This window comes from Schistocerca serialis, chromosome 8, assembly GCF_023864345.2.
Source record: "Schistocerca serialis cubense isolate TAMUIC-IGC-003099 chromosome 8, iqSchSeri2.2, whole genome shotgun sequence".
NCBI classification, from domain to species: Eukaryota; Metazoa; Arthropoda; class Insecta; order Orthoptera; family Acrididae; genus Schistocerca; species Schistocerca serialis.
In genome coordinates this window covers 320,286,070-320,307,485 of record NC_064645.1, presented here as the reverse complement: position 1 = coordinate 320,307,485, position 21,416 = coordinate 320,286,070, and the positions used below count along the sequence as shown (strand labels likewise).

General features: G+C 43.4%; 1 protein-coding gene across 1 annotated transcript in view; it reads right to left on the bottom strand.

Moving 5' to 3' along the window:
• LOC126416188 (histone acetyltransferase KAT7) overlaps window positions 1-21,416 on the bottom strand; it is a 596,712-nt gene that overhangs the window by 192,890 nt on the left and 382,406 nt on the right. Inside the window, exon 8 of the mRNA XM_050083770.1 lies at window positions 6,161-6,254. Coding sequence (XP_049939727.1) covers window positions 6,161-6,254 — 94 coding nt within the window. The remainder of the gene's footprint in view (window positions 1-6,160; window positions 6,255-21,416) is intronic.

The window sequence follows — 21,416 nt, the reverse complement described above, 5'->3', positions numbered from 1 at the left end:
ATCCTGAGCGGACAGCTGAACGGCCGCACTGGCCCAGTCGTGCACGTCGAGAAAAAGGCATTCACTGGTGCGATACTGGGAAACTGAAGAAACTACGTACAACACTTGTACGGGCCACATTTCCGTAACTGCACAAAAAATGAAGGAAGGAATACGAAATACCAGTGCTCGCGTTAGTAAGAAGTACGGTGGAATGTTCCTTCGGACATTCGTCCGTGGCAACGCAGCGACTGCCGCCTTCAAGAAAAACACGACATGTATTCACAGTTACGACATGAACCACCATCGGCCATATTTGGAATGGCGACAGTGAAGACTGTGCCGGACGGGATTCGAACCGCTTTATGCGCGCCGTCGACTTAATCGCTTCAGCTACCCGTGCACGAATGTGTCAGCCATGTGTCTACAACGTGTAGTCGTAGATCGGTTATGTATATTCCCGTATACGGAAGATATCTTACTTGGAATTTGATTGCCCGTGTCGGCGGGGAACACTGCAATATCGCATTTATCCGCGCGACACCGGGCAAATGACTTTCAATTATTTAAAATTGTCTCCCCTGTACGGCAATATACCAGGTGATCAAAAAGTCAGTATAAATTTGTAAACTTAATAAACCACTGAATAATGTAGATAGAGAGGTAAAAATTGACACACATGCTTGGAATTACATGGGGTTATATTGGAGAGAAAAAAAAAAAAGTATTGCTAGACGCGTGAAAGATCTCTTGCGCCCGTCGTTTGGTGATGATCGTGTGCTCAGCCGCCACTTTCGTCATGCTTGGCCTCCCAGGTCCCCAGACCTCAGTCCGCGCGATTATTGGCTTTGGGGTTACCTGAAGTCGCAAGTGTATCGTGATCGACTGACATCTATAGGGATGCTGAAAGACAATACCGGACGACAATGCCTCACCATAACTCCGGACATGCTTTACAGTGCTGTTCAGAACATTATTCCTGGACTACAACTATTGTTGAGGAATGATTGTGGACATATTGATCATTTCCTGTAAAGAACATCATCTTTGCTCTCTCTTACTTTTTTATGCTAATTATTGCTATTCTGATTAGATGAAGCGCCATATGTCGGACATTTTTTGAACGTTTGTATTTTTTTCGGTTCTAATAAAACCCCATGTAATTCCAAGCGTGTGTGTCAATTTGTACCTCTCTATCTACATTATTCCGTGATTTATTCAGTTTTCAAATCTATACTGACTTTTTCGTCACCCGGTACATAATGGATGCATGAGTAGATAGATTGATGACGTAACGGTAAGGTGACCGAGTGTCGGTCCGGCACAAATTTTCACTGCCGTCACTCAATTATGCAGCTGATGGAAGCTCATATTTCCAACTGCAAATAATTTCATGCCTTTCATTTCTCGTCACCACTCGCCGATCACCGTATCAGGTACAGAGTTGAAGAGCGATTGGGGTAGAGTACGTTTCCTGTCTCATTCCGATTTTAATCTTGAAGTCCTCTGAAAGACAAAGGCCAATAATTATAATAATATATTAAAAGAAGGAGTTGCACTGACAGCCACGGAAGATCAGGAAACGGAAGGTGGGTCAAACGGGTCCAAAGGCTACAAAAACGTGGTGCATGTTTATATCGTGTCGTGTGAAAGAAAAAGCCACACACTATGAGAGGGAGATACACACACACACACACACACACACACACACACACACGAGAGAGAGAGAGAGAGAGAGAGAGTGAGAGCGCGATGAAGACGGGTGAGTGATAGTGGCGGGAGGGGGGAGACGGAAAAAGGGAGGGGACTGCCTGAGTAAGGGCGCCAGTACGTGCGTGTGTGTGTGTGGGGGGGGGGGGGGGGGTGGCGGCGTGGCGGGGGGGGGGGGGGTAAGGGGCAGGGTTAGAGATTCCACCTCCGGGTCTTCCTACACGACCAGAAACACACGCAAGCGCGCGCGTCCGCTCGCGGGGCTCTTCCAAATAAACAAATGTGAATGGTAACGAGGGGGCGACGGAAGTGGCCTGCCGCGCACTTGGACGTGTGTGGCGTACCTTGTTTAGGAGCGGCGCCACGCACCATCGGCCGGCGCGGCCAGAATGGATTCCCTCCCCTCCCCTGCCGCGCGCGCACGCAGCACTCGGCAGCGGGCAGCGCCTGTCGCGGCCAGAAGCCGCCCGAGATCAAAGCGACGTCGCCGCCCGCCCCCCACCCGGCCGCGGCTAATGGCCCCGCAAATACAGCCAGCCCACATTGGGCCTCCTCCCTCCGTCCTCATTGTCAGCTCCGGCAAGCCGCAGATACGCCCAGCCTATAGTTTCCGGAAGGCCAGTTCCAAAGGAAACTGATTAGGATACGTTTACTGCGCGCAACCCAGGAGAATCTGAGCGGCAGGAATGCTCCTGCGACCTATGACATACACTAGAAACTATACACTTGCCTGACAAAAAACATGAAGCACTCACAAGACGCAGTCGGATGACAAACTTAACTTCAACACGTACACAACACCGGCAGGTATCTATATGATTACAATTGCAGTTAGTAATCGTGGTCATACTGACCAACACATGTGAATTTTAAATGAATGAAAACTGCCTCTTCTGTATTATTACACACTAGCTGATTACCCAGTTTTGCCCATGTATGTATATGTGTACATGTTATAATCTTCTATTAGTTCATCTCCTCCTTTACCCCCTCTCTGTCCATCTCCTCCACTCGTCTCCCTGTCCATCTCCTCCATCCCCCACTCTTTCCATTTCCTCCACGCCCATCTCTGACCATCTCCTCCCCCTTTCTTTGTCAATTTCCTTCTCCTCTCTCTGTTCATCTCCTACTCCCCCCTTCTTTCGCTCTCTTCTTCCCCCTGACACTATCCATCCCCTCCTCTTTCCTCCACCTGTCAATCTCCTTATCTTCCTATCTGTGCCCATCTCCTAATTCCCCCTCTCTGTGTCCATCTCCTCCATCCTGCTTCTCTCTCCACGTTACCACCTATGCCCCAATAGGAGCTGGTCGTTCTTACTCCCACAGATTTTCTTTCCAGACTATAAATAATGTTCCTTGAAATAGATTCCCGGGTTTAGATAGTGCATTTTACCTGTGGCTTTACCTGCCTACACACATGGATATATGTTTCACACATGTTAACCACATTTCACACGTATCTGTACTCATATTTTGCCGTATCTCTGGTGAATTTTACCCCTGCAGTTTCATTTTCACACATTTCACACTCTCCTGGTTACTAGGCAGATGCGCTGACCACTACGCCATCTGGGCACAGAGGTCACCCCTCCCTCACGGACTACACTAGCATCCCTCCCACCACACGCAACTTCTCAGCTTAAACCAAACACTACTGATGTAGTGCCCCTGACCATTAGCCTCATTACTCGCGACATCTCGTCGATTCTCGTAATTATGGTGATGGCAGCCATTGAATCCTTCAGTGCAGACGTGCATTACGCTCGATCTCGTACGGGAATCGGGGAGATGCAGTGCGTAACGAGGCTGATGAGCACGGGCACTACATCAGTAGTGTTTGGTTGAAGCTGAGAAGTTGCGTCTGATGGGAGGGATGCTAGTGTAGTCCGTGAGGTTGGGGTCACTACTGTGACCAGATGGTGTAGTGGTCAGCGCGCCAGCCTAATAACCCGGAGACACGGGTTCTAATCCCGATCCGGCACAAATTTGTAACTCGACACATTAATATAAATCAATGGTCACTTGCAGCTAATGACTTCACTTTCTTTGTGTCCTGATTCTTAGCGGGTGCAGGAATAAAATTGTGTCTGTTTTTTTCGGTCATGTCCAAAACAACACACACCACATGAGTATCTACAAAAGTAATGCAAGGGTAATGCGCAATAACCGAAACTTGAAGGGTTGCCAGAAGAATAGAAGAAACATGTTAGTATGAATAATAGTCTTAGGTAGAGACGTAAGAGTGAAAGGCCTCTTCATCCGTCCAACAAGCGGTCCTACGCACTGAGAAACCGATTGGGTCGTAAGAAACGACGTATCACGACCCATCTGTAACGAAGCAGTCCTATATGCCACATATACGTGCCTTCAAATGTAAAACAAGGCAAAGTTCAACCGAACAGCGAAATTCCAGAACGATCAGCCTCGGATGACCAACAGCATACAGCAAATCTTATGTACGTGATCATAATCTTCATTTAAGCCTGTACACTATTAAGGACTTACAAAGCTTGCCTGTATATGCCTCTGGACTAGGGTTATTGGTTTCCGTCGTACCTCTCTCCACCTGTATGACACTTTCATTGTGACGAGTACTTGAACCTACGGGTTCGATTAGACAACAAAATCTGACACTTCCATGTTCTTGGTCTGTAATGCCGTAAGTTATTATATATAGCCGAATCTTAAAAGTTACAGGCCGGGGTAACTGTTTGTTCTGGTAATTAACTGGAGGTTCTAGTAAGGCGCATCTATATTTTTATAAACTAGTGGCTGTGCTCTTCTTGCAAATACGCGAAGAAGCAATAAAATGAAGGTCAGCAAGTCAACCCAGAATTGCATTTCCCTACCATCAGCATCTTTGCCTCCTTATCGTAACAGCCGAGTCATTCTGTACTGTTTCCAACCAGAAACACCTGAAAACTGTCAGCTTCATCCCGTCGCCTTTACACTCCTGTACGCAGCCGCTTGTGTATCAAGAAACGGATGATCTAAAATCCTGCATCACTTTTGATCTGAGCGTGAGCTTCTGACACAGTATGTTGCGATGGATGTCGGGTAACGACAAATGGAATACACTCAAATGGTATCATGTGATGCTCAGGAAATTAGATCAAGAAATGAGACAGTAATAATAGTAAATGATTTAAAATAATTGAAAAGCCACGATCGTTTCAATCGTTTATTAGATGACCAGTTTCAGCACTCTGAAGGTGCTATCATCAGATCTGTGAAGGTATAACATAACAGATTTGAGGGAGGGCTTACATGAGTTAACTACATACATTACAATTATTACAGAACCACATACCTGAAACGTGGATTAACATTTATAAAACCATATGGACCTCATGGCATATGAGGCAGACCATCAGATAAAATCATTGTCACAACCAATAAAAAATAACAAAAAACGGCTCTCATGGTCGTTCTTTCCATAAAATATAAAACTGAAATCACCAGATGAAACTACCACTGCTCGCCTAACACCGGTCGGCATCAACACTGCCCTATTCCTATTTTATGGAAAGAACGACCATGAGAGCAGTTTATTATTTTTTATTGGTTGTGACAATGATTTTATCAGATGGTCTGCCTCATATGCCATGACGTCCATATGGTTTTATAAATCTTAATCCACGTTTCAGGTATGTGGTTCAGTAATAATTGTAATGTATATAGTTAAATCATGCAAGCCCTCCCTCAAATCTGTTGTGTTATACCTTCACAGATCTGATGATGGCACCTTCAGAGTGCTGAAACCATCATCTAATAAACGATTGAAGCGATCGTGGCTTTTCAATTATTTTAAAAACAGAGTGTTCGCCCCACGACACGCCATGTGTTCAATGCAAAATAGTAAATAAGTTTTGCTGTTTGAGTAGCAAATAAGTGACCATTTCCGAGGTAGAGGAGACTAATAATACGGAGACTGGGAATGACACGGAAGCTTTCATGAACGGGAGAAATTTGTTAGAAAACAGAAAGAATCTTTTCGAAGCACCCAGAACATTGCGACGTCGTCAAATGTCGCCCTATCTCTGTCTCACGCCACGCGCTCTACACTGGAAACTCGCAGCGCGGGGGACGCTCCATATCGTACCCTGCATTCTACCCCTGGTAACTTCAAAACTCCAAATTATGTATTCCAGAGAACGATAAAGACGGATATCCAAAGCGTGCTACCGCCGCAGTCTAAATATGTCGACGTCCTCTTTCTGCACAATCTATGGATATGTATACACACAACTGATCGGCTGCTTTCGAGCTGACACGTGACCGCCACGAGAACAGTTTATTTCGCCTCAAGGTAAATGTATCTCGTCAGGGTTTCCGGCGAGGCACGCCATCCCGCCCCTCAGAAGCAGACCTTGCATTATTTTTCAGCGGGCGGATTTGAGCAGCGGGTCAATACCTGTTAATATACGATCAAAGGGCAGAAAGCACAGTAATCTGGCGGTAAGGTACTCACTGAAGTCGATCAGCAGGCGGCCATAGCCTTGTCGTTGGTACGGCGGCAGCGTCAGGATGCAGGACACGTTGTAATTCAGGAACGAATTCTTCTCCTGCAACAACGAGGAAAGAAAGGGGCTGTTATAGTGCCTCATATGTGTCATTAGCACACAGGAAAACAATTTCAATTTCTTTCCTTGTGAATAACAGTAAACATGTGAAACTACTCCCGCACCGGATGGAAAACCAATGAAACGTCCCTTGTAAAAAAAAGTTTTATTTTTCATTTTCTTAAATTCTTAGGGTGAAATAATTAATCTGCAAGCGAATCAGTCACGAAATGTATCTATAACGCCAAGGACTATGGAAAGAAAATTTGTTGTAATTCACGAACAGTGAAATAAAACAGCCATTTTTGGTTCAAATGGTTCAAATGGCTCTGAGCACTATGGGACTTAACATCTGTGGTCATCAGTCCCCTAGAACTTAGAACTACTTAAACCTAATTAACCTAAGGGCATCACACACATCCATGCCCGAGGCAGGATTCGAACCTGCGACCGTAGGTTTCGCTCGGCTCCAGACTGTAGCGCCTAGCTTTGTTGACTTGATTGTTAAGAAACACATAAATAGTAGGAGCACAAGGCTGAAGAGGGGTCAGTTGGACACAGTTTTGAGACGCAACCACTGTATTGTACGTCTGTGCAATAACCTAATTGTTGTAATACAGTATTGTGACTATATAGCCTGTTATGTGGAGTGGGCTCCCACTAAGAAGTGGTGCAGTTTGTTATAAATAAACCAATTTAAAACGATTTGGTACCTGGATTATTTCATAGAATTCACACAACTTGATCCAGTTAGCGGATGAAATGGACCGAGGCAACGATTATTTCAGCAATAACAACAGCAGTGGCGGCAGGAAGCAGATTACTTCGAGTTACACCGAACTAAGATACGAATAAGAAATCAACTGAACTATATATGTGTGTCACTGCAGGACTAATTACTGAAGTGTAATGTTTTGGAAACTGTTCTAGCAGTAAACATTTACATTCGTCTCAAAGTAAGTCTTTGAGTGGTGAAGGCCAATGTGGTCAGTAAGAAACACCCCCACGATCACACGTTTCTTGAATGTCTATGGAACACAGGAATAATTTTTCCGGTTTTAGTGGTTAAATTAAATAATCTCTTTCCGATGTTACAAATTTCGCCCCAGCAAAATTTCACTGCCTCCCCACGTAACGTAACAAAGAAGTTTCGTTACAACAGTGTATACGAGAAATGGTAAAGGAAATCTGTAAACTTGATTCAATTTTTTGTAAAACAGATTCGGAAGCGTAGCGTCCCTCTTCCTGTAGGTAACTTCACAAGTTGCTTATGAACCTACATGGAAGTTACGTGTGATTGGGATCTGAAATTTATCTATCTAACTTACTGAACAGTAAATCCTCTGCGTCACTGCAGAAATCTTTTTAGTTTATCCACCTTCAGCAACAGTATTTCTATTTGTACTCATCTGGGTCTTGGTCTCATAGTGTAATGTATGATGTCCTTGTATTTCAATTTGTTGAAATATCAGCAACCAGTTGCAGAAAAGAATTTTTACTCCTTTACCGCTTTCAGACACTTGGTGGCTTTCTTCAGAAGGTTATAATTATGGCATTATTTGCGAGAGTCAGAAATGAAGACAAGCATGCAGCGTATTGCTGGATCATAGTGACTGATCCACACGACCACAGCAATCTGCTGCATACATCTACTTATTTTTGACTTTCGCAAATAATGCGATAATTATGGCCTTCTCATTCTTCCCGCACAAGATAGTGACTCGAATGGGATGAAGCCCTTATCCTTGGTAAAATGGGAAGTATTCTCTGCCGCTCAGTTCATAGTGTTTAACAGAGCATGGATGTAGCTGTAGATACAGGGTATCCAGGAAAGAAGTCCCTGATTTCAAAGTTAAAAAGCTCGAAAACAGCGATCGATAGACGAGGACAACAAACAGTATGTTTATTGTGAACCGTTAAGAATTTTATACGGAAGTTACGCAGAAGTTTCGAAATAATTCGAAAAACTGCTAACAGCAGTAATCGCAACACGTAGTGCCTTTAAATAATGCGCCACAGCTCAATAGTTACACTGTTGAAACGCCGAAAGAGGTTAGCATACCGAAGGAAAAGGTTGAGATCACGTATCCCATCGAGCAACGTGTTCCTCTGATACTCGAATACCACAGGTTAGACTACAGGCCCAAGGCAATAAGGCGCTGTTCACAAACACAATGTAATGTTTCAAAAGTACTCAATGCGAAAACCACTCGCAAGCTCTTCGCCAAATTTCAACGGACAGGCAACGGTGCTTATGATATAGGGCGGAATGTTGGCCCCAGGCAAACTTCAGTTACTCCTGAAAATGTCGCCACGGTTGCTGGAATTATTCAGCAAAATCCAGGTAAATCCGTCAAAAAAATTACAGCAGAGACAGGTTAGAAGCGTTCCAGCACGCAGAGCATACTGAGACAAAGCCTACACATGTTTCCGTTCAAAATCCAAAGCCACCAGACCATACCTATACGAGGTGTGCAACAAACGGTTGACTTTCCGAACGAGATTCTCACAATGGCTGATAACGAAGAGTTTGATTTTGGCTGCAACTGATTCACAGATGACGCACACTTCCATCTGAATGGGGTTGTGAATAAACAAATTGCCAATTTTAGGGTTCCGAAAATCTCCGACTGCGTGGAGCGAGACCACTGCCTTCTCCCAAAGGTACTGTTTGGGCTGTGGTATGTAGCAGAGTTCACGTAGATGGCGCCGTGTAACCAACCGATGTGTTGAATCCTGCCTCGGGAGTGGATGTGTGTGATGTCCTTAGGTTAGTTAGGTTTAAGTAGTTCTAAGTTCTAGGGGACTGACGACGTAGGAAGTTAAGTCCCATAGTGCTCAGAGCCAATTGAACCATTTGTTCTCCACACAGCCCGCCTTCCGCAAACATTATTATTCAATTAACTGTGGATGAAGCCCGACCAACAGACATTACATGCATTGATCAAAAATGGATAGTGGTATGTCATATACAAACCATATGAGTTAAGCAATTAATTGCAACTTTTTTATGACATCATCTAACTATGTACCTGTTGTATTCTTAGCACTGAGAATGGCTAGTTTCTAGCTGAAATCTAGATCTGCCAATAAAATTTCTGAATGGAGGGTAACCTGATGAGAGAGACATTATTGCCCTTTCTTCAACCGAGAAAAGATCACGAGTGAACGTTACGTTGCAGTTTTGGATCCAATCGTTGCCACACAGCTAGCGTTGGAGGATCGACCAGGCACCGAGTGGTTCATGCAAGATGGTGCCAGACCACATCGCACCGAACAGGTGTTTCGCTTTCTTGATTAATACCTCGGGAACGGAGTCATTGAGTACTTCGAAAACATTGTGATGAGACTGCAAAGACTGCTTACATAGGACGAGTTTAATGATGCACGCTGACACTGTAGGAGTTGCACAGCGTACAGCGCCAACTGTTAGTAATTTTCGAACCATTTCGGAACTTCGGCACAATTCTTTCGGCTTTCACAATACACCTACCTTTTGTCGCAGTCATCTGTCAGTCTTTTCGAAATATTTAATTTTCACACAAGGGACTCCGTCGCTGGACACCATGCAGTGTACACCAATTGATGGACTGTATAGAGTTCCGGATCACAGACATCGCGTCTGTCCAGACTGAATCCCAAACTCCTCCATGGAGTGGGCGCTATTTTGAAACGTCTTGGCAGGCTGGATGAGGATGCCGGATCGGGACTCAAAACCGGAACCTCCCCTTTGGAGGACAATGCTCCACAGATTGAGCTACCCAGAAAGTCTCTCGAAACGCCCTCAAAGCTTTATTTCGACAGCTACATCTCCCCTAGTTTCCAGATTCAAAAAGCGAGCTTCTGTACTCAAGTCCTGGTGAGCTCAAAGATTTAATCTTCCAGGAAGTATTCAAACATGCAAATCATCGTATTCCAAGAACTTGTTATGAGTTGAGTGACCACTTTTTTTCGTTTTACCTCGGTGTCGGACCTGTATAGAGTAGAGTATGCGATGGTGTCTGTCAATACAGAGTCTGGCTTTGAAAAATACTCTGTGGACGGACGACGCTTCCCTATCCGCCATTCTAATAATTACGAAGTACATTCACAACAAATATAGGCATGTATAAGCTGATCAAGGCTAACAGCGTTTCATAAATTTTCATTCCCTGAATGTTAAAGGTAGAATGAAACTGCTACAATATCGGTGCAGACATGGCTTCCCCCGTGCTCAAGATGGACTAAATGGGCGTACATTGGAAGGTAACGGTTTTTGGTCATAAAATGCGCACAAAACGTTTTACAGGGTTTTTTAACTGATTACTGACATGGACGACAGAATAAGAATTGCATCACGGAAATAATCAGCGTTGGCTGTCTTCAGAGAACAGTAGTGTTGCCCTATCTACGAAATTTACATATTCATTTTATTTAGACTGGGTTCAGGCATTGGCCCATATAACCAATTATAAGATTCAGAGACACTAAGAAAAATAAAATTGTGGTTTCTTTATGCTTGGAGAACTATGGAATGTAAGTGCGAATCCAAGGAGCACGAATGGAGAAACCTGAACCTATCTTTGTTTTCTTTGTACGCACGGCGCTTAACTTCGTAGAAGCAGCACAATGAGTGGACTGTGTCTGTTCAACCTATGACCTGTGGACTATGAACGTATCGGATGTGTGCCCAGTACTCAAAGCAACACAAACCATCCTTTGGCCTATTTACTATGTGGGCGTCACACAAGTATAATCTTCCAAGTCGCTTTCATCAGAGGAACTCTCTTATACATAAATGAGAGAGAGAGAGAGAGAGAGAGAGAGAGAGAGAGAGAGGGGGGGGGGGGGGGACCATGCCACACACCATAATTTCTATCCAACTCCTTGCTTCAATTGACAGCACGGTCTTCCTACTAAGCCAACTGCCAACTCAATGGAAGCTATCCATCCACCCATTCTATAGGATGTACTTGGTGGTTCTTCTTATAGAAAGGGCGTTAAAGACGTAGTACAGGATCGCCTTACAATGGGTTCAAATTTGTTTCGCCTGGTTGTCAAAGGACTCTTCTTCTCATATTACGAAATACCGAGCGAAGCGAAGTAATTCTCATCCTATTCGTCCTTGCTCGAGAACCGGGTGTTACAAAGGACATCTGAGGTGGCACGTGTACAAGTAAATAAAACACGTACTGATACAAATAAAGTTATTCTCTTATGCATTTTGAACTAACTCACCATACTCCATGTTCAGTTTATTACGCTTTTGCAGAAGTGGTTTGTATTATTTGTGATATAAAAGTTTGATAAATATTTTAAATGTCATTCTTCTTTTACACATCAAATATTTTTATCAGAACGGTCCTAATTTAATTTCACACTATTTGCTACAAATAAGTAGACCCACCATCTGTGAATATGAGTGACTGTAAAAAAGTGCTTCCACGAATCTTTATTATTTGTGTGTGAAACGTTTCTACCATACATAGTAGTTGATCAGCACGACGCAAAATTCGTACATGTATTGTCAGCACTGAGCAAGATGGTGAAGTCTGGAAATCCTTACTCTGTAAGTTAACCGCCAGTTACAATGTTCGATAGCCTACGAAACCAAAAGGACACGAAGGTATTCGATTATAATTCAGGATGTTTTCAAAGTGAATGGATTTCGCTTCATAGACGAAAGTATGCAAGTTTAACACATGACCTAAGTTTACCCCAAGTCGTATCGTACGATTATTATGACGGTGTATGTGTCGTGGCTTGGTCATTATCAGCCATTTATGCGCACGCTGCTTCCACGATGAAATAAATCTCCACTCACCTTAAGGAGGCGGCATGCGGCTGTTACTCACTATGTAGGTTGCAACATTTACAGGGAAAGCAGTCTGCAGCGACGCACGATTGCCGCTCGTCTCGTGCAGTGTCACCACCAGACGCCCTCATTTTTGGAAAGAAAGGTGGGAATTGACCTCCGGCAAGCCGGAAGTAGCGCGGTATGTGGCACACTTCGGGCTCAGAGGGGATCACTTTTAGCACCAGACAAGCCACACATATTTCCGGAGCAGAAGTTCAAACACAGGTACTGTTCTGAAGGTCACAACTGTGACGGCTCAAGTGCTGGCTTTGAAACATGTGTGAAATGTACGGGATCTGAAGCGCAGTTACAGCATCGAAACAGCTGTGATGAACTCATATTAGGCGTTGCCACAGTGAACTTCCGGTCGGAGGACACTGTGCATGACACGCAATCCTAAGTATGTCTTTGTGTAAATAAAAAAAAAAAAAAAAAAAAAAAGAGGGGGAGAGAGGGAGGGGGGGGGGGGGAGAGAGAGAGAGAGAGAGAGAGAGAGAGAGAGAGAGAGACTATGTATCTAGATGTACTGCATGTTCCAAATCTCGCCATATGAGGATACGTCCACCACTGTCGAACTTGATCGCTTTGGTGAGCCAGGCTTTTGGTGGTCCAGGTGTTATAAATCCTTGAACACGGTAAACTCACTGGTCAACGTTACTCGACAATGGATTCCATCCTCATCTGCGTCTTTTCAGGGATACATTGGACGGTCCTGACTTCATTTTGTGGGTGGCAGTGAGTGACCGCATAACAGCGCAGGTGGAAGAACACTTGCAACGAGAGGATGTTCGGCGAATGGACCGGCCTACCTTAAGATCTATAAGCTCGTGTTCAGTGGAAGTGGCGTGTTTTACAGCAGCGAAGATGAGTTGCCATATCTCTTAAAGTATGCACTTTAGAATCCGTGTTACTAGACTTTCTTGGTTTGAGGGTTTCCCCTCTCATATCCTTGACCATCCATCCTCCTGGGACACCCTGTATTGGAGTGAAACGTGAACGACATAGGAACAGCACAGACGATAAGATAGCCGATACTTTTGAAATGTATTACAAACGTATGCTGAAAATTATACGGATAAATACGAGTAAATAATGGAAAGGTTCTGAACATAACTGCGAACAACAGAACTGTAAGGCAAATTTTCCCTATCTATTGATACAGCGCATACTGAAATAATAGTTCATTTGATAATGGGCGGAAGGTGGGGGGAGGGGGGATGAAGTAGTGGAAAAACGTAAAGCAAGGCCAGCAGGTTCAAATGCATGTCGGTTGCAGCAGTTACTCCGAGATGATGAGGCTTGCACAGGATAGACAAGCGTAAGAAGATGCATCAAATCGGTCTTCGCTTTTGGTGACTAGAACAACAGCACACTTTTTTTCCATCTCAGCGTGCTCGGTTAGAATCCAACTAACCCTGCAAAATTTTAATTTTAGAGTTAGGACACACTATATTCGGTGCAGACGAGGAAATTTCAGTTTCAATTGAAGCTTTCAAGCGCTAGCACTGAACGATTAATTGTACAATACAGACACAGACCTAGTATAGCGGCAGTGTTTAGACAGGGTAGCGAGTTCTAAAGTTTACGGAAGGCACGGGCTGCCAGCAGGAAAAGCGGCACAAGATGCGGGAGGCGAGCACTATCCGTGAACTTGGGATCTACCAACAGGCGCGCTGTTGACATTAAAAGTCTGGCGCTTATCGACACGAGTGCAAACACTCGAGCAGGCGGCGAGCATCGGGGCATCCGGGTGGCAACTGCTCCTGCCCGAAATACTCCGCCTGCCACAGGGCACGACCGCGTCCGGGGTGGCACCCCGCCGACACGGCGCAGGGCACTAAAGGGCGCCTTCATACCTACACTCTGCGAGTCACTTTACGGTGTCTGGCGGAGGGTGCGTTCACCATCACCTCCACTTCTCCCTTTCCAGCAGTCGCGAAGGGTCCGCGGGAAGAGCCGTTGTTGGTAAGTCGCTCCCTACCCCCCCCCCCCCCCCCATCCCCCACCATCGAGTGAGCTCGAATCTCTCCATTTTTCCCTTCATGGTGTTTCCGCGAAATACACTTAGGGAAAAAAAAGCCATTAGAGCTGGTTGACTCTTCTACAATGTACAGTCCCGGAATTTTAACAATAAATCGCACCGTGATTCACAACGCCTCTCCTGCAGCGTCTACCACTATAGTTGGCTGAGCATCTCCTTCACGCTTTCCCGATTAGTAAATAAACCTATGACAAAACGCGTTGTTCTTCTTTGTACCTTCTCGATCTCTATCAGTCCTGTCTACTAGGAATGAAAGACTGACCAGCAATATTCAAGTTCAAATGGTTCAAATGGCTCTGAGCACTATGGGACTCAACTGCTGAGGTCATTAGTCCCCTAGAACTTAGAACTAGTTAAACCTAACTAACCTAAGGACATCACACACATCCATGCCCGAGGCAGGATTCGAACCTGCAACCGTAGCGGGCTCGCGGTTCCAGACTGCAGCGCCAGAACCGCGCGGCCACTTCGGCCGGCAATATTCAAGTACTAGATTATAATAAATGACTGAAGCGATTTTACAGGTTTGCTGTAGCTATATTATTTGACATATTGTCACGGGGCTTTGCACACACACACATAAAAGCTCAAAACAAATGTTTAGGATTTCGTGCCGCAATCGGTAAAAACGGAATGCTTATAGGCTGACTCTGTCGTTCGTCCGTCCGTCTGTTAAAAACTCTTTCTCTGCAACGGGAACGCATCGAAGTTGAAATTTATATATGATAGTAAGGTTTACAATTCCTTGCTGGTGTAATAAATGTAACCTTCTGAGTTGACGCAATCAAAACATACGGTAATTTATGTCACTTATTTTCATACGCGCAAACTCACTCATCAAAACTCGTAGGGTGCTTCCCGTTGACCTAGAATCATGAAATTTGGCGGGAAGCAACCAAAGTTCCACAGCACAAGAAAAGAAAAAAAATTAAAACGATTCATTATATCACACATAAAATAATTATTATTTTTTACTTGTTATCCGACTTTAAAGTTAAAATATTCTCGAAAGTCTTGGTATTCCCAGGACCAATGTCTTGCCAGTGCCAATCTGATAATAGGCACAAAATCGTCGAGAGTCTCGATTCATAGAATGGATGCGCTGCCTTTATAATACGTAATTTAGATTGTACGGCACCCTCAAAGAGCAAGACCTACTCGCATCTAGCCAATTTTTAAACGTATTGCAACTGTTCGATATGTGATCCGCTAGTGATTCTGCACATATCGAGTCCATAATCACATTCTTACCGTGTTCGCCGCAGCATGCCCCTATCATTCTGTTCAAAACCACTGTTGATGCGAGCTCGCAGGTGTGGCAGGTCTGTTGGTGGAGAAGGCGTAAACACTGAATCTTTCTCACTACCCCACATAAAACAATCGTATGGGGTTTGGTCGGCAGAGTGTGGAGGCCATGACACGAACGGCTGGTCATCAACTCCACCACGACCGATTCATCGGATTCTCAACTTCCTGTTTGAGAATTGACGAAAGGATGGAGCATTAACCTATTCGTAGATAAAGTCCACACTGTCGGTTTCCAGTTGCAGCATGAACCAATTTTATTTCTTGATGCAATAATTTACCAACAGCCGTATGTATTGTAGACATTTATTTTATGAACTTCTTATGTGCTACCAGTTTCGGTATTACATTGATGCCATCTTCAGGCCCCACACGTCATAGTCGTAAAATCGCTATACACGGAAGGAGCCATATAACTGGATCCGTGAATCAAATCGTTATGCAACAGCTCTTGGTGGCCAGGCGACACATAAGAAGTTCATGAAATAAATTTATACAATACATACATTGGTAAATTATTTCATCAAGAAATACATGCCAGAGGTTGTCCCATGGTCCATAATGGATCAACGAAGATTGAATTTTCTAACATGTTGAGATACACTTGTTCTGTAACGTTCTTTTCGCAGAAGAGAAAGGGACCGTAAACTTTAAATCGTGAGACTGCACAAAACACATTAACTTTTTGTGTACATCGAATGTGCTGCACGATAGCGTGGGGATTCTCTGTCCACCAGCTTCATTGTGCCTGTTCACTGTACCTTTCACAAAACAATGTTACGAGGTTGCAACTGCGCCAGAAATTCAGTGTCTGAGTCTCTCACAGGAAGAAAAGGCTTGTAGCAGTTGCAAGCGGTAAGGCTTCAACTTTAGTCGTTTCCGTAAGATGTTCCAATCGGTCAGGTGTGTTCAGCTTTCTGCTAGCTCTGTTAGTCTCTGTGGGCAACGTGCGAAATTCGCCCGGGTTCGGTCAACCGTTTCTACACTCAGTGCAGGCCGACCACTGAAACTTTAAACTGCGAATGCCGTCGCCAAATAGAGTTTGAAGTTATTGCTGGACTTCGTTCTGAAGTGTCGTTCCCCTGTTACAGCAGACTGATAAGAACGCATTTCAAGCACAACATAACGCTTTCTCGGCACCTGTCGCCATCTTGCCTAACTGCTCACAGCTGCGCTTTCGTGGCAGAAATCTGAAATACGGCCACAACAATATAAAACTTTTTCAGTAGGAGTGCTGAGATTTGTGACAATATGACAAATTAAGGTCACTACAGTGAATTTATGAAATCTCTTCACTGATTTATAATCTTTTATTTGTCGAATGAGGGTTTTGTAAGCTACCTCCTTTGAATCTCAGTCCTACATCGGTCTTACCTGTTATTACTTTTATATGGTCGTTCTACCTTAATTCGCTACTTACGCTTACTCCCAGATACTTGCATGTTATTGCTTCCGGTGCCTGTTTTGCAATCGTTTGATCATACAGAAATGGGTATTTCTGCGATTTTATCGCAATACACGTGGTTTTGGAAAGTGTCTTTGACTACTGATCTAACTATCCTCGGGTTCGATACGAGCCACAGTCTAAAGTGGAATAAAAATTATCATTAGTGGCGATCGAAGATTTCTGGCATACGCAGTCAGCCTCATTCTGCCGAGAGCCTCGTCAAAATGGGCGGTGAAGCGGACAGGGGTTCGGGTCATCCTGTGGCCGTTGGAACGAGAAAAAATCACTAAAAGGCGGACAATCAGTCATGACGAGCAGCATGAGGGTGCAGAAGGCGATAGAAACCATTGCATTAATGACACCCAATGTGTACCTAAAGGACATGTGGCCTTTAACTGAAAAAGTGTCACGATGATCTCTCCCTTGGCAAAAGATTCCAGACTAGTCCCTAATTAAGATCTCCGGGAGGACACTGCCAAGGGATGAATAACCACGAGTGAAAGATTGAATAACAAAGAAAAGGGTGACACTGAACGAGACGGAGCGTGTAATGTCAGAAGTTGGGATGTGGAAGGGAAGCTAGAAACTGTCATAACGAAAATACAAAGGCTCAATCTAGATATATTCGGGGTCAGTGAAGCGAAATAGAAAGAAGACACGGATTTCTTCTCAGACGAGTATACAATAATATTAATAGCAGCAGAAAGTAGTAAACTAGGAGTGAGATTTGGCGAGCCAGCAGAAGGTAATTTACAAACCCCTCTTCCGACCAGTGCTTTAATACTGTTTGTCAGTCTGGTATCATTGTCAGAAAGAATGATAGATGAAACAGGGAAGATCCAAAGACGTGTTTCTTCACAGCTTCATGTAGTAACTGCAAAAACGTGACGGTCACTAACATCCAATTCCTGTGCCACACGCTACAAGAAAGGCGTTGAGCATTACGGTATATATTTCTGTCCAAATTCCGACAACGTACGTCCCTGCGTCGTGTGACAATGTTGTGGAAGTGTACAAGGCGGAAACAGCCTGAAAAGCTTGTAATGGTGTTGAAAGGTAGGTTGTACTGGGAAATAATTGTTAAGAAGAAAAATTCGATACGTTTCGTCGTTTCACAGTTGACTATTACTGACAGTCAATCAGATCGTCGCGCGCACGAATTCAAGCCAGATATAATTAGCGTCAGTTGTTCTCACGACTTTTATAATGGTGCACGACACTGCTCAGCCTTTGGCTCGGGTTCGATCCTTACCACTATTTGATGTTCAATATCTGTATCGCTCTCTCGTTTGGTTTTGGTAAACCAAAAGGCGAACGCGTTTGGGGACAACGTCTCTGGCGTGCCGCTTGTATTTGCGCTCGCGACGGCCTGATCGGGCAACTTCACTGCTAATTAACTCGGAAACGGAGCACAGTATCGATCTTTTCTCTTAACAATTATTTCGCAGCACAATATACTCTGCAACATCTGGAGGCTTACAGGCATTCCTCGCTTTGTCACACATGTAGGTTGCTTGCATTTGCAACATACTGAAATGGTCCTGTTATCTTTTTAGAAAGAACCAAGATAATGGTTTTATGTCCCGTCAAAAAGGAACTCATTAAAGATTGGGAACAAGTTCTGATTGGGGGAGACAATCAGCAGTGTTCTTTTCAAAGAACCCATCACATTTGGCTGTAGCCAGATCTACTCCAAAAGAATACTAGTGATTGACAACGCCGGCCGCCGTTGTCTAGCGGTTCTAGGCGCGCAGTCCGGAACCGCGCGACTGCTACGTCGCAGGTTCGAATCCTGCCTCGGGCATGGATGTGTGTGATGTCCTTAGGTTAGTTAGGTTTAAGTAGTTCTAAGTTCTAGGGGACTGATGACCACAGTAGTTAAGTCCCATAGTGCTCAGAGCCATTTGAACCATTTGATTGACAACGGCGTCATTACACTCGGTAGCGTTTTATGGGAAACGCGCTTACTTTGTTGCAACGCTATTCGTGAAATATGTGCTGGGAAACAAATCTCTCGCTGACTGCGAAAAGCCAGCACTGTAGACGACATGGGGCAGGATCTGAATTCAGACATCCCGCGTTTCATAGATGCGAGTCATTAACTCATACCAGAATTTCTTGGATTAAGTAAATTCTCTATATTTATACCTGGAAGATTTGCTATGGAACTACAGAAAAACTATTCTCAGTGTACTTTAAATGCATGTAAGACAACATTCTAGAGCATTGCTCCGTGACGCACCAGCGACTAGACGCACAGAAAAACACCAGAAAAAAAATGAATTTTCGTTTCTACACCTACAAGCAGCTGAAAAAATACTAGTGTTGTTTTTTATGCTGCCAGACTGCAATGTCCTGATCCATTACGAAACACATTCCTTTGTGTATTATGCAAGTCAGTTAAGATATCGACGACACGAGCTGTTTGCTATTCGCGTAATCAATGTCGTGCATGGTTTCCTGCAACCCTGATCTTGCAAGTCTGACCTACAGTGCGTTCATTACCAGCAAACAGGCCTAAGTTCAAGGACAGAGCGCCACCGTCTGCCATCGAGCTTTGCACTTTCGGAGCACTTACAATGTCGTCGCGTCATGTTCCGTTTGGGAGATGAAACTTGCGTAATCTCTTTAAATAAAAAGTAATGTCCTGACAGACTTACTGACTCATCGTCGCCTACGCGAAACTACTAAGAATAGAAACTTGAAATTTGTAGAAGGTGTGAATCTAATACTGTAGGCGACGTTTCTGAAGAGATTCTTCGAAATTCCAACCCTAAGTGGGTGAAATATGGGATGAAGGGCATGAAAAAAAATTCACTAAAACACAACTTTGAAGCTGGACATATGAAAATTGGTATTTGAATTCTTCGTCAAAAATAAGGAAATTCGTGTTTCAGCATTTTTGGAAATGTAACCCTATATGGGTGAAACAGAGGGTGAAAGCTTTTTTTTGAAAACATGTCATTATTAAAGAACTACTAACGTATTTTTAAAGCTACGTCTATGAACACAGGTATTTAACTTCTCGGTTACAAACAAAAAAATGTGTGTGTTTTTCGAAATTGAGCCCCTAAGGGTGTGAAATAGCGGATGAAATTTTTTATGAAAACATTTTATTGTGAAAGCATTTTTAAAGCTCAATCTATGAGCATACACATTTCGCTTCTCAATTACAAATAAAAAAACAGCCTACGTGTTTCACTGTGTTTGAAAATTCAACCCCTACGGGGGTGAACCGGAGGATGAAAGTTTTTATGGAAGCTAAATATATGGAAATTTGTATTTGGCTTCTCTGTTAGAAATAGAACATACGCATGTCACTGTTTTTGGAAATTCAACCCTTACGAGGATAAAATAGAGGGTGAAACGTTTTCTGATAGTATATCATTGCGAAAGCATCTTTAAAGCTAGATATCTGAATACTAATGTTTGGCTTGTTGAAGAGATGAAAAAGTACCTGTTTCAATTTTTTTGTTTTTTTTTTTGGAAATTCAACCCCTAAGGGAGTGCAATAGGGGATGAAAATTTTCAAGAAAATATTTCGTTACATCACAAAAAATTTTAAAGCTAAATTTATAAAAAAAGGTATTTCGCTTCTCCGTTGGATATAAAGAAATGTATTTTAGGAGATGAAAGTTGCTATGGAAGTATCCTCGCAAGAACGCAAAAGACATTGTTTGATAAAAACTTTGGTCTCCAGCTACCACAAAGCTTTCTGGCCAGGGGTACATTCGGAAAAGACCATGCTTATATGGCCTTAATTAGCGTGAAAAGCTTAGAAGGCGTTGCAATTTGTGGACAATATAAAAATTCGATTAAATAATATATCTGCAGACCATACAGTCTACGCGAGCGAAACAGCGGGAGCTAACCTAGTAAACATATATTAGCCAAGATAATAAAAGTAAGTGAAAATGGACTACAAAATAAGTAGATGAACAATTTACCTCAATCAACCAGTTTTATTCCATTCATAGGCAGTTTTCTATATTCCACTACAGGTCGTATGTCAACTTGGTAGTTATTAGATTGAGAACCGCAGTACGTTATTCATTAATGGGATTCCCACGTCCGTTGAAATAGATATCAACGTTAGTTTTGAAAACCAGTATGTCAGATTAGTATAGTTAAATACTCGTAGGAAAAAAAACAGGAGTTTCAAACTATATACATAAAACGAGACGTCGTGAGAGAAGAGGTATTACTGTGTTTACTTCTATGTTTCTAGATTAAAATTCATCTTTGCAATTGATAGCGTTGAACAGAAAGAAGGTTTTCAGCTCGCTTTCCAATTCAGCTACGCTATACATCGCGCATTTTATGTCGTTAGACGAGTGACCTTTTTTTTTTTTTTTTTTTTTTGAGAACTTAAGTCAATTAAAAGGAAATATAAAGAGGGTTTATTCTATTAAGTCAACCCCGCAAAATGTTGCTCGTTCTGAGCTATTTTCGATTATCTACAACAAACGTCATGAGGGAGTAAATGAACTGGCACGATGTAGTTAAAGTATTTCAGTCATTAAACGGTCGTATACA